The 11650-nt window shown below is 42.4% G+C and overlaps 1 protein-coding gene across 5 annotated transcripts; it reads left to right on the top strand.

Annotated features, from left to right (window-relative positions):
• Positions 1-27: 27 nt before the first annotated feature.
• On the top strand, positions 28-9900 carry CDC26 (cell division cycle 26). Of its 5 annotated transcripts, none has more exons than XM_054727468.1 (5): positions 28-235; positions 2445-2544; positions 3399-3492; positions 5789-5863; positions 9464-9900. In XM_054727468.1, exons 2-5 carry the CDS (start codon positions 2492-2494, stop codon positions 9638-9640), a joined length of 399 nt encoding a protein of 132 aa, XP_054583443.1. In that variant the 5' UTR covers positions 28-235; positions 2445-2491; the 3' UTR covers positions 9641-9900. The 5 variants fall into 5 exon arrangements, with proteins under 5 accessions (XP_054583443.1, XP_054583446.1, XP_027993963.2 ...); XM_028138162.2 differs by lacking the exon at positions 28-235 and adding an exon at positions 286-382; XM_054727470.1 differs by lacking the exon at positions 28-235 and adding an exon at positions 604-677 and having other exon boundaries at positions 3371-3492.
• Positions 9901-11650: the final 1750 nt, after the last annotated feature.

Here is an 11650-nt window from a genome sequence, read left to right as displayed (position 1 = left end):
GCAGCGTCCGGGACGGCGTGGAGCACGATGGGAATCGTAGTGGGAAAGAGGGAAGGATTGTGGGCGCGCCCCGAAGTGTGACCCGTAGAGCGTCCGAGAAATGTACGCGGAGGCCGAGGTTCGGCGAGGACGGGCTCTGGCTCAGGGCCGTCCGGGGCGTGCAGCCCGCGTGGCTTAGCGGAAGCCTTGGTGGGCGCCGAGGCTCCGGGGAGGGGCAGAGCAGGCTCCAAAGGAGGTAGGTGCGTCGAGTCGCACGGCTTCGGGCTGAACTCCGGAGCGAATCGAGGGCTTCCGGGGGGCCGTTCCTCGTGGCTCTGCTAGCGGGTTTACGTGGTCCTGGATCCGGGGACCAGGTTGCCATGGAAACCCTTGCCCCCGACGGGTGAGTGTTGCCCCGGACCTGCCGCAGGCGAGCCTTTCTTTGGTGTCTGGAGTCCCCTCCCCGGGGCTCCCTTGGAGCTGGTGAATTTGGGCAGCGGCGAGAGATTAAGCTCCAAGAGCCCTCTGGCGCCAAAGTAAAATTCTAAAAACCCGGTGGAGGAGCCACGGCCTGCTTTCGTTGTCTTCAGCCCGGTCTTTGTCCTCGGGTTCAGAGTGAGATGATGGGTGTGAGGCGTCAGGTACAAGCAAACAACTCCGCATGGCCCTGCGTCCGGCTGGGTGCTGGGGCATCAGAGGTGAAAAAGACAAGGTTTTTTTGCCTCTTGTCGAGGGTGGAGATGCTCAGAATGTTGGGTGTTTCCCGCCCCTCTCCACAAGGACAGTTACTGTAAAAATGGCTGTTATTTATTGAGCGTTTACTGAATGACAAGTTATATCCCAGGAGCGTAGTCTGCATTACGTCACCCAGTCCATACCATAACAGAGTGCCGATATGGGAAATTAAGATCTAGTGAAAGATGAAGCTAATTGTTGAAGATAAGCAGTGGATGGTGTTAGAACACCCTGCACTCTGCCCTTTTCTCTTACCGCACACTTTTACCCATTACTCTGTACTGCCCCCTAGTGGCAAGCTTTTCAATTTTCAGAAGAGAGAAGAGTGCAAAGAAATGTTTTTATTTAAAAAACAATATTTTTATTGATTTCAGAGAGGAAGGGAGAGGGAGAGAGAGATAGAAACATCAATGATGAGAGGGAATCATTTATCAGCTGCCTCCTGCACAACCCACACTGGGGAATTGAGGCAGCAACCGGGGCATGTGCCCTGATTGGGAATCAAACCGAGACCTCAACCTCTGAGCCACGCTGGTGGGGCCAATGTTTTCCTTTTAAGCATTTCTCCCCAGAGCTTAGGCTCCCTCTACCATTTATCTACATTGGAATCAAGATAGTATCAGACTTAGTATCAGACGTGCTAGTATTTTATGTTGATACTAGAGGCCTGATGCAGGAAATTCGTGCACGGGTGGGCCTTCCTCCCCTCTGGCTGCCCCCATCTGCCTTGGCCTGGCGCTGCCTGGGTCCGCTGCCACCCCCCTCTTCCCCCTGGATTCATTGCCCCACTGGCTGGTGGCCTGGGCCTCCCTCTGCGGGGCAATCATGGGGCGATGTAGGGGCTCCCTGACCAGTCGCATCACACCTGCCTTTGCTGGCCTGGCGCCAGCGCGTGTCATAGCATGGTCGTCCGGAAGGTTGTTCTGCTGTACAGTCATTCAGTCGGTTTGCATATTACGCTTTTATTATTATAGAAGATTATCACCTGTACCCCAATTTTCATGAGGGAGAAGGAAACATTTTTTTTTTTTGTATACTTCACAGCCATTAGCTACATACTAGATACATGCAATAACAATTTATAAATAAAGGAGCTTTCGTGTACTCATTCTCATTTAATCCTCACCATGTAGCCTCTGTGTAATTTTTATGGGAGGCTTACCAAACTGAACAGCGTTGACTTCATCTGTAAAATAGCGATAATTTTGCTAGCATCACAGGGATTTTGTGTTAAATTAAAAATGTAAGGAATGAGAATGGAAAAGTATAGCACAATGCTCAAGGAAAAATCATTTCACTTTATTTGGATCTCTGGTTTATTCAACAAAACATTACTGCCTGATTATTATAGATACACCCTATTGGATGCAGTGGAAAATATAAAGATGATGCCATTAATAGATTTTAAACTCAGTGGGGAGTTTTATTTTTTTCTCCAAAAAATGTTTTTTTGTTAGCATAAGCACTACCTTGGGTTTCAGACTGGAGTGTTCTCTTGAGCCCCTTGGGTCCTTGTTCTCTCTGCCTAGAATGCCCTTAATCCTCGTTCTTTGCCTGCCCTTCCCAAGTTAACGATAAGACATCATCTCCTCCAGGAAGTCCTCCATGTCACTGTCAACCCTACACTTAACCCGGAGTGGATTGGGCCTATGTGATGCCATTGCATTATCCTCATCAACATTCTTAGTACACTATGCAGTTTTCTGTTTACGTGTTTGTTTTCTCTACAGACTGTGACTGTGCCTTTCAACTACAGCTGGAAGTGTTTGTTTAATGAATGACCTATCTATTTAGGATCTGTTTAGACCCTGAGGATAACTCTGTGAATAGGTGAGTTAGAGGGAGATTTAGTAAACTGATTTTAGTATTCAGGAGTGATCACAGACCTCTCACAATTCTCATGTAGAGTTGATCAAATTTAATGACTTGTGTATTTTCCCACTAACACTGCTGAATTAAGATGTGGTATTTGAATGTTATTCTGTTAGCTAGAAAATGCCTTTGAATGTAACTGGAGCATGAGATTGAAGTGACTGTTGCCTAGCATTCTTATATAGGCAGCTTGCTATTTTAAGTTCCTGAAGAGTGTTTTGGAATTACAGAGTTGTGGATCTCTATCTTATAATAAAAATGTGTGTTGAGACAGCATGGCGGGAGCTGGAGAATATTATACTAAGTGAAATAAGCCAGTCAGAGAAAGACAAGTATCACTGATTTCACTTCTATGTGGAATCTAATGAATAAAATAAACTGATGAATACAATAGATCCAGAGTCATAAAAGCATGGAACAGACTGTTGAATCTCAGAAGGCTGGGGTGGGTAGGAAGAGATCAACCAAAGAACTTCTGTGCAAATATCCATAACCCATGGACACAACCAATAGGATGATGAAGGCCTGGGGTGGGAGGTGGGGGTGGGCTAGCAGGAGTCAATGGGGGAGAAAGGAGACATGTGATACTTTCAACAATAAAGATTTTAAAAAGTAAACAAACAGAAAAATGTATGTTCAGACACCTAGAGACTTAGAAGTGTGTGAATCCAAATGAGTCTTTTGCATTGCCATTCAGTTTAGTGTGCATGCTTAAAATTGATCTTCTATTCCCAGCTGAAATTTATCCCCTCCAGTTTTTCCTCCTCTCTGCCATTTTTAACAGCTAATAGTTAACTGGGTCTGGCCCTTAGTGTTGACTTCAGGATGTTGCGACGAAAACCAACCCGCCTAGAGCTGAAGCTTGACGACATTGAAGAGTTTGAAAGCATTCGGAAAGACTTGGAGGTAAGTGTACAACTTTCAAACCCTTAGGAATATTATTAGAAACAATAACTCTGACTTTTGAACTCCAGACTCTCATATCAACAGCTTATTTGTATGCTTTTACAGGCACCTCCAATCCAATGTAATAGTTTCCTGTGGCTGCTGTAACAAATTGCTACAAACTTGGTGGTTTAAGACAACAGAAATTTACTTTGTCACAGTTCTATAGGCCAGAAATCTGAAATCCGTCTCCACCAAAATCAATGTTTCAGCAAGACCGTGCTCTCTCCAGAGCCTCTACTGGAGAATCTGTTCCTGACTCTTCCAGCTTCTGGTGTCACTGGCATTGCTTGACTTGTGGCTGCATCATTCAGATCTCTGATTCTATGATCACACTGCCTTCTATTCTGTCTGTGAAATCTTCCTTTGCCCTCTTATAAGGATACTTGTGATAGCATTTAGGGCCTATTCAGATAATCCAGGATAATGCCCTCATCTCAAGATCCTCAATTTAATTATATCTACAGAGATCCTTTTTCCATGTAAGAGAACATTTATAGATTCCTGGGATTAGGACCTGATAGCTTTAGGGTTCATTAGCCCATTATACTTAACATGTTAAAAAACAAAACAAAAACAACAACACCTGTCTTTCTCAAGCTAGTTTCACTTCAGTGTTCCGCATCTCAGTACCTATGTATTTGCTCAAGCCAGAACCCTAGGAGTCACTCTAGAATTCTCCCTTTTCCCCATCCTTTATATACAGTTTGTCTGTAAACCCTTTGATTCTACCTCCAGAATATTTCTAGAACCTACCTATACCTTTTTATCTCCACTGTTATAACCCTACTCCAAGTAACCATCTCTCTGTGTACAGTTTCAGTAGCATCCTAAGTGGGTTTTCTACTTTTATTTTTTGTCTCTTCAATCCATTCTTCATCAGGTAGCTAGAATAATTTTTAAGAATGTTAAGATCATGTCATTCCTCTGCTTAAAACTCTTCAATAGTTTGCTACACTGAAAATGAAATCTCAATTCTTTATGGCCTATAAGATTTTATATGTTCTAGCCTCTCTCAGGTTTCACTTCCTGCCACTTGTTCCTTTGCCCTCTGTACCCCAGTCACACTGGCTTTCTTACATTTCCTTGAACATGCAATACTGTTTATCAGTCATGGCCTTTGCACATGTTATTTCCCTCTGCCCCAGTGCACCCCCTTACTTCATTCTCTGTTTAAATGTCACTTCCTCAGTCTGTGAGGCCTCTTCTGACCTTGTCCAACTTAGGTGTGTCGTTCCAACTTAGGTGTGTGCTTGCTCCATCTCATTAGGGTCTCTCAAAGCACTTTATTCTTTGATTTTGTAGCAGTTATTATAATTTACAATGATTTGTTTGTTTGTTGTAAAACTATTTGCATTAGGAACCTTAATTGTAGAAATCATGTCTATCTTTTTCACTGTTGAGTTCATAGGATCTAGTACATAGTTGGAGCCCAATATGTATTTTTTAAATATGTTTTTCTTGATTTTTAGAGCTAGAAGAAGGGAGTGGGATAGAGAGAGAGAGAGAGAACCATCAATGAGAGAGAAACATTGATAGCCTGTCTCCTGCATGTCCACTACTGGGATCAAGCCGGCAACCTTGGGCATGTGCCCTGCCTAGGAATTGAACCCATACCAGCTGGGCTCAGTATGTATTTTTAAGTGTAGCCTTACCCCACAGTATTAGATGTGCATTAATAAGACTTAAATTCTTCAGTGGCCTTTAGAATAAAGTCCAGACTCCTTAGGATGGCATACAATGCCCTTGCTCATCCCTCCACTTTATCTTTCACTGCTGAGTTATCTTTAACTTTACTCTTAGTGCCTACGCACACTCTGAAGTGCCCTTTACCTTTCTTTGCAGAGCTAACTCATTTAAAAAAAAAATCTTTACTTTTTAAAAAAAAGTTTATATTTTTAAATTTATTTCAGAGAAAAAGGGAGAGGGAGAGAGAGATAGAAACATCAGTGATGAGAGAGAATCATCGATCGACTGCCTCCTGCACATCCCCTACTGGGGATCGAGCCTGCAACCCAGGCATGTGTCCCGACCAGGAATCGAACATTGACTTCCTGGTTCATAGGTCAACACGCAACCACTGAGCCATGCCAGCTGGGCTTCTACTCATCGTTTGACTCAGCTTCTTCCAGAAGTCTTTCTTTACTACCTACCCCAGCAGGGTTAGGTTCAACCTCTTCCTCCTGTGCTGACCTCTCTCTTACTAGTAGGTACTACCACTGTCATAATTATCTGTTTTTCTGTTTCCCTCCACTAGGCCATATGCTCCTTGAAGGCAGGAATGAGTGTATTCTTCTCTGCGTCTGTCCCCTGCAATACCAGGCCCAAAGAGGTGCTCAATATAAGTGTATTTTCATTTGCTATTCCAGTAGATATTTTGTACTATATGGAAGAGGACATTATATTTTATACACGTCCATAAATGTAGTGGCTTTACTATGTATTGTATATGCTTCTTTTTTTTTTAACACTTAAAATTTTATTTCTGGGTATTAGATTACATTAAGGAATTATTGGTAATTGTGTTAGGGGAGATAATCTTATGTAATAAAAGGCTAATATGCAAATCGACCAAATGGCAGAAAGACCAGTTGCTGTAATGTGTACTGACCACCAGAGGGCAGATGCTCAACACAGGAGCTGCCCCCTGGTGGTCAGTGTGCTCCCACAGGGGGAGTGCCGCTCAGCCAGAAGCTGGGCTCATGACTGGCAAGCACAGCGGCAGTGGTGGGAGCCTCTCCCGTCTCTGTGGCAGCACTAAGGATGTCCGACTGCCAGCTTAGGCCCACTCCCCACAGGGAGCGAGTCTAAGCCGTCAGTTGGACATCCCCCGAGGGATCCTAGACTGCGAGAGCGTACAGGCTGGGCTGAGGGACCCCTCCTAAGTGCACGATTTCGTGCATCAAGCCTCTAGTGGTATGATAGTTAGGCTGGTCGTTGGCCTGTTCTCAGATACTTCCTCTGACTTTGCCCTTCTTTGATCTGTATCACAGGGGGCTCAGCTCCCAGCCTGTATCTGTCTTATTAAGACAGATAACTTGGATTTCTTTTCCCTCTTCCTCATCCCAGAGACTTTAGTTTCTCTAAGCCATAAAGTGCTAGCATACTGAACTTTGATTCTGCAGAGTCAGCTCACTATTGAGTTAGTCTTTTTACTAAAGGCAGTATCCAGAGGGTTTTACCTGTTCTAGACCAACTTAGGTGTGAAGGATAGTTTTGCTCTTAACTAAATGAAACCAGAAGAAAATTAGTATTTCATTTGTCGTTGAAATCAGTTCAGTTTGATTGCATTTGATGACTCTGGATTCAAAACAGTCAGCAGTTGTTCACGGTGGGAAGCACTTTAAATTATTTCATTCCATTTGGATAGTCTCAGAGTTTCTCATGGCTAATAAAATGATAGCATCCTTTGCCTTTTAGAACTGTGATCAAAAGTTATTTGGGGAGAACTTTCTAATGTTTCTTATTGATAGGGCAGACTAACTAGAGAGTAACTCAGAGAAATCATTTTGTTTATACAGGGTGGGGCAAAAGTAGGTTTATAGTTGTTCATATGGAAAATAATACAATAATTAATAAATAAGAATAAACTGTGTATCACATACAACTGTAAACCTACTTTTGCCCCACCCTCTGTGTGTGTGTGTACATGTTCATCAGTAAGTGGTGAGGTATAGAAGTAATTTCAGTGATTAGACTAGTTGAGCTAGTCTAGTAAGGAAGTCTAGATAAAACATGTTCATTCTCTCAAAGAAAGTCATCATCATCTATTTTTAAAAAAATATATTTTATTGATTTTTTACAGAGAGGAAGGGAGAGAGAGAGAGAAACATCGATGAGAGAGAAACATCAGTCAGCTGCCTCCTGCACACTTACTGGGGATGTGCCCACAACCAAGGTACGTGCCCCTAACCAGAATCGAACCTGGGACCCTTGAGTCCTCAGGCCGACACTCTATCCACTGAGCCAAACCGGTTAGGGCATCATCATCTATTATCTTTAGTTACATAGTGGTAGTTATGGGATCTCTTTTTTAAAATGGTCAATCTGATGCCGAAACCGGTTTGGCTCAGTGGATGGAGCGTCGGTCTGCGGACTGAAAGGTCCCGGGTTCGATTCCGGTCAAGGGCATGTACATTGGTTGCGGGCACGTCCCCAGTGGGGGATGTGCAGGAGGCAGCTGGTCGATGTATCTCTCTCATCGATGTTTCTAACTCTCTATCCTTCTCCCTTTCTCTCTGTAAAAAATCAATAAAATATATTTTAAAAAAAAAAAAAATGGTCAATCTGAGACATTGATTTTGTGAATTCTGCAGTCACTTATGATTTAAGAGCTAAACCTTTTCTCTGAAAACAAAATGAAACCCCAAGCCTTTTGATAAGACAGCACAAAACCTATTTCTGTGTTATATATTTTTAAAAATATTGATTTCAGAGAGGAAGGGAGAGAGAGAGAGAAACATCAATGATGAGAGTGAATCATTGATTGGCTGCCTCCTGCACACCCTACACTGGGGAGCTTGCAACCTGGGCATGTGCCCTGACTGGGAATCAAACTGGGCATGTGCCCTGACTGGGAATCAATCCGTGACCTCCTGGTTCATAGGTTGATGCTCAACCACTGAGCCACGCTGGCCAGGTTTTGTGTTATATTTAATCTCATGATGTCAGTCAAGCTGTTAATTTCTGGTGGTTATTGTTTTAATAGTCACTTTATTTTTCCATCAATTATCTATCTATATAAAAGCCTAATATGCAAAGTGTCCCCTCTGGAGTTCAACCGACCGGGGAGTTCGACTGATAAGGAGTTCGACTGATCAGGAGTTTGATTGCTCGCTATGACGTGTGCTGACCACCAGGGGGCGATGTGGAATGAAGGAAGGACCCAGGAAGGGAGGCCCTGGCTGGCAGCCAGAGACCTTACCTGTGCATGAATTTCGTGCACTGGGCCTCTAGTCTTGAATAATACACTTACTGAAACACCTCTCTCTCCCCCTTTTGTGACAGCTCTTGCTTATCTTTCTAATTGCAGCTTCCTGCTCTGAACCTTCACTCCTCACACCTCACCTCTTCTTTGTGTCTTTGTGGTGTGCTTTCCTCTGTGATAGCTTAGGTCACCCTATGCTGTAATTGTCTATCTGTTTCCTTAGAGTGTGACCTTCTGGATATGGGTTATATCTTTTATCATCATGTGGTAGTCCTCGCTTATCTGCAGGGGAATATGTTCCAAGACACCCCCGCCCCCCTGATGCCTGAAACTGGGGATAGTACTGAACCCTATGTATATCATTAGTCTTTATGTTTTTTCCAATACATAAAGACTAATGATAAAGTTTAATTTATAAATTAGGCACATTTAGAGATTAACAACATACTATAGTAAAAATTATGTGTAGTTTCTCACAAAATATCTTAGTGTACTTAACGATGATAATGTGAGATGATACAATGACTATGTGATGAAATGAAGTGAGGTGACTGACAGGTAATGTGACATAGCGTTAGACCACAGTAATGGTGACTTGAACACATGCACAGAGATGCTGTAACAGTCATTCTGATAATTGAGGCTGCTTCTAAGTGACTAAAAGGTGGGTAGTGTATACAGGCTGGAGATGCTGGACAAAGGGATAATTCATGTTCCAGACCGGCATGCAGTTTAAAACTTATGAATTACTAATTTCTGAAATTTCCCATTTAATGTTTTTGGACCTTGGTCAATCACGGGTAACTGAAACCTCTGAAAGCAAAACCATAGGTAAGGGGGGACTGCTATACCCCTTATATTCCTAACCATCCAAACCTAGGATTTCAGTTTATTGTTCTATAGAGCCTAACCCTCTCCTTTACCCTATGCCAAGTAAATTGTGGGTGCTAAATATTTGCTAATGGAAAGAATGTTGCCTTAATCCTAAAACTTTTATACTTTCAGACCCGTAAGAAACAAAAGGAAGATGTGGATGTTGTAGGAGGCAGTGATGGAGAAGGTGCCATAGGGCTCAACAGTGACCCCAAGAACCGGGAACAGATGATTAATGATCGAATTGGTTATAAACCCCAAGCCAAGCCCAACAATCGCTCATCTCAGTTTGGAAGTTTTGAATTTTAGAGGTGGATTTTTTTGCTTGCCAGAGCCCTGGAATGATGTAAAATGATGGCAGAAGTACAAACACAGTTCAGGGAATTGAGTACTTGTAGTCAAGCAGAATGTTTTACCTCCTGCAGAGGGAAATACTTCTGCATGAGATTACTGATGCTTAACTTTCACTCAAAGCTGAAATCCAAACTCTGGTTTGTCTCTGGAGAATTTGACTCGATAAAACTTGTCTGATTTTCAATTTTAAAAATAAATATATTTTTGGAAAAGTATGAGACATCTTTAATGAGTATAATAGTACTATTAGCACCCAGACTTTAAAAGGTAATTGCTGTAGAGGTGACGTCATTCTTCCCATCTTTATGAAAAGACCCTGTGCACAGAACACTTCATTTCATCCTTATAACTGACTTTAATCCTTATAACTCATTTATTCAGCAAATATTTGAGTGCCCACTATGTGCCAGCTACCATTCTAGGCACTTAGTAACATCAGTGAACAAAAGCAACAAAGATCCCTACCCTTGTGGAGATTAGATTTTGGTGATTATGTGTAAATTTGCTCTCCTATTCTGAACTTGTTCCTCTGGACCCCCCAAACTCCTTGGAGGCTTAGTGGAAACTTTTCCTTTTCTGTAATTAAAGCACACTTAGTAAATGGAGTTCTCTGCATGCAGTTTTCCTTTGAATCAGGCCTCACACATCCTGAGCATAGGAACAGAGCAGGCATTGAGTATTCCATCCCCTGGGGTTTCACATGAAGCCTGGGTGGTCAGCTGGTGGGGAGGAGGGAAAGGAGAGTTTAATCCAAGCAGACCTCATGAGGGCTTTCCAAACTACTGTGTGTAGAGTTTTGCTTTTCTGCTCATAAGGAGTAAATTTTGTTCCACTTATGTTATCATATAGCAAGGGATTCAGGGAACCAAGTTGGCCGTGGATTTATCATTGTTGATTGAAGCCGAGTGGTGGGTGCAGAGGGATTCATAACATTTTTTTTCTATTTTTGTATATGTTTGGGAAAATTCTCTAAAAGATTAAAAATCATGGATTGTGGAGTGAAAAGTGTCTTGAGCTGAAATTCTAGCACAGTCACTTTCTTGCTGTGTTATCTGGAGCCAATGATTTAAATTTTGTGAGCCTTTGTCTTACCAATATGATGGAGATTATATCTAAAAGGACTACTGTGGAATGGAATGAAACAGTGGAATGAGCTTAGCACCATGACTGGTCCATAACAAGTACTGGATAAATAACAACTATCGTTGTTGCTATTATTACTTTTATCTTTTTAGTTTTGTGAGTTCCTTAGAGCAGATACTGTAACTTATTGAGCAGTGTATTCATTCAATCGTTCAATTTCAAGCTCATCTGACAAAAAATATTGACTGAGCTCCTCCAAGGTGCCAGGCATTTTCTAGAAACTAGTGGTAGAGCAGTGAGCAAAGTAGACAAAAAAGAAAATCCCTGCTCTTATGGAGATTATATTTGGATGGGAGTTGACAGGAAATAAACAGTAATTATATATATACTTACTATGGCATGCATATATATATATGCCTATAATGTGTTGGGGCTTTATACATATTGCTCCTAATTCAAACAAATATTACTTGCCTTTTTATAACTGAGAAAACTAAGGCTTGGGGATTATTAAAATAACTTGCTGAAGGTCACATTTCTAGAAAGTGGTGGAGCCAGGATCCAAACTCAGGTACACTTGACTCCACAAAGTCCATGCTCCTCATATTGCACTATGGAAAAGACTGGAAGTGGTGCCGAATGGCAGAGTGGCCCTCTGGGCTCCAGTGGGAAGGGCACATAACACCAAGATTCTCGCATTACCAAAGGGTAGGCACGGCCAGTGCTCATGTCAAGGCTCAGCAGTGAAGTCCTAGAGGCCCAACTCCGAGCCTCTTGCCTGACACCATAAATATAGGGAGGAGATTCTGATAGGACAAGTTAGCTTTTAAATTTAGGAATTCTTGGTATACTGAGATATTTGCAGCTTCAGGAAGCTCGTCT

The sequence above is a fragment of the Eptesicus fuscus genome, chromosome 15, assembly GCF_027574615.1.
Source record: "Eptesicus fuscus isolate TK198812 chromosome 15, DD_ASM_mEF_20220401, whole genome shotgun sequence".
In the NCBI taxonomy this organism is placed as follows: domain Eukaryota; kingdom Metazoa; phylum Chordata; class Mammalia; order Chiroptera; family Vespertilionidae; genus Eptesicus; species Eptesicus fuscus.
The sequence above is the reverse complement of the archived record's forward strand: the minus strand, read 5'-3'. Positions and strand labels throughout refer to the sequence as shown.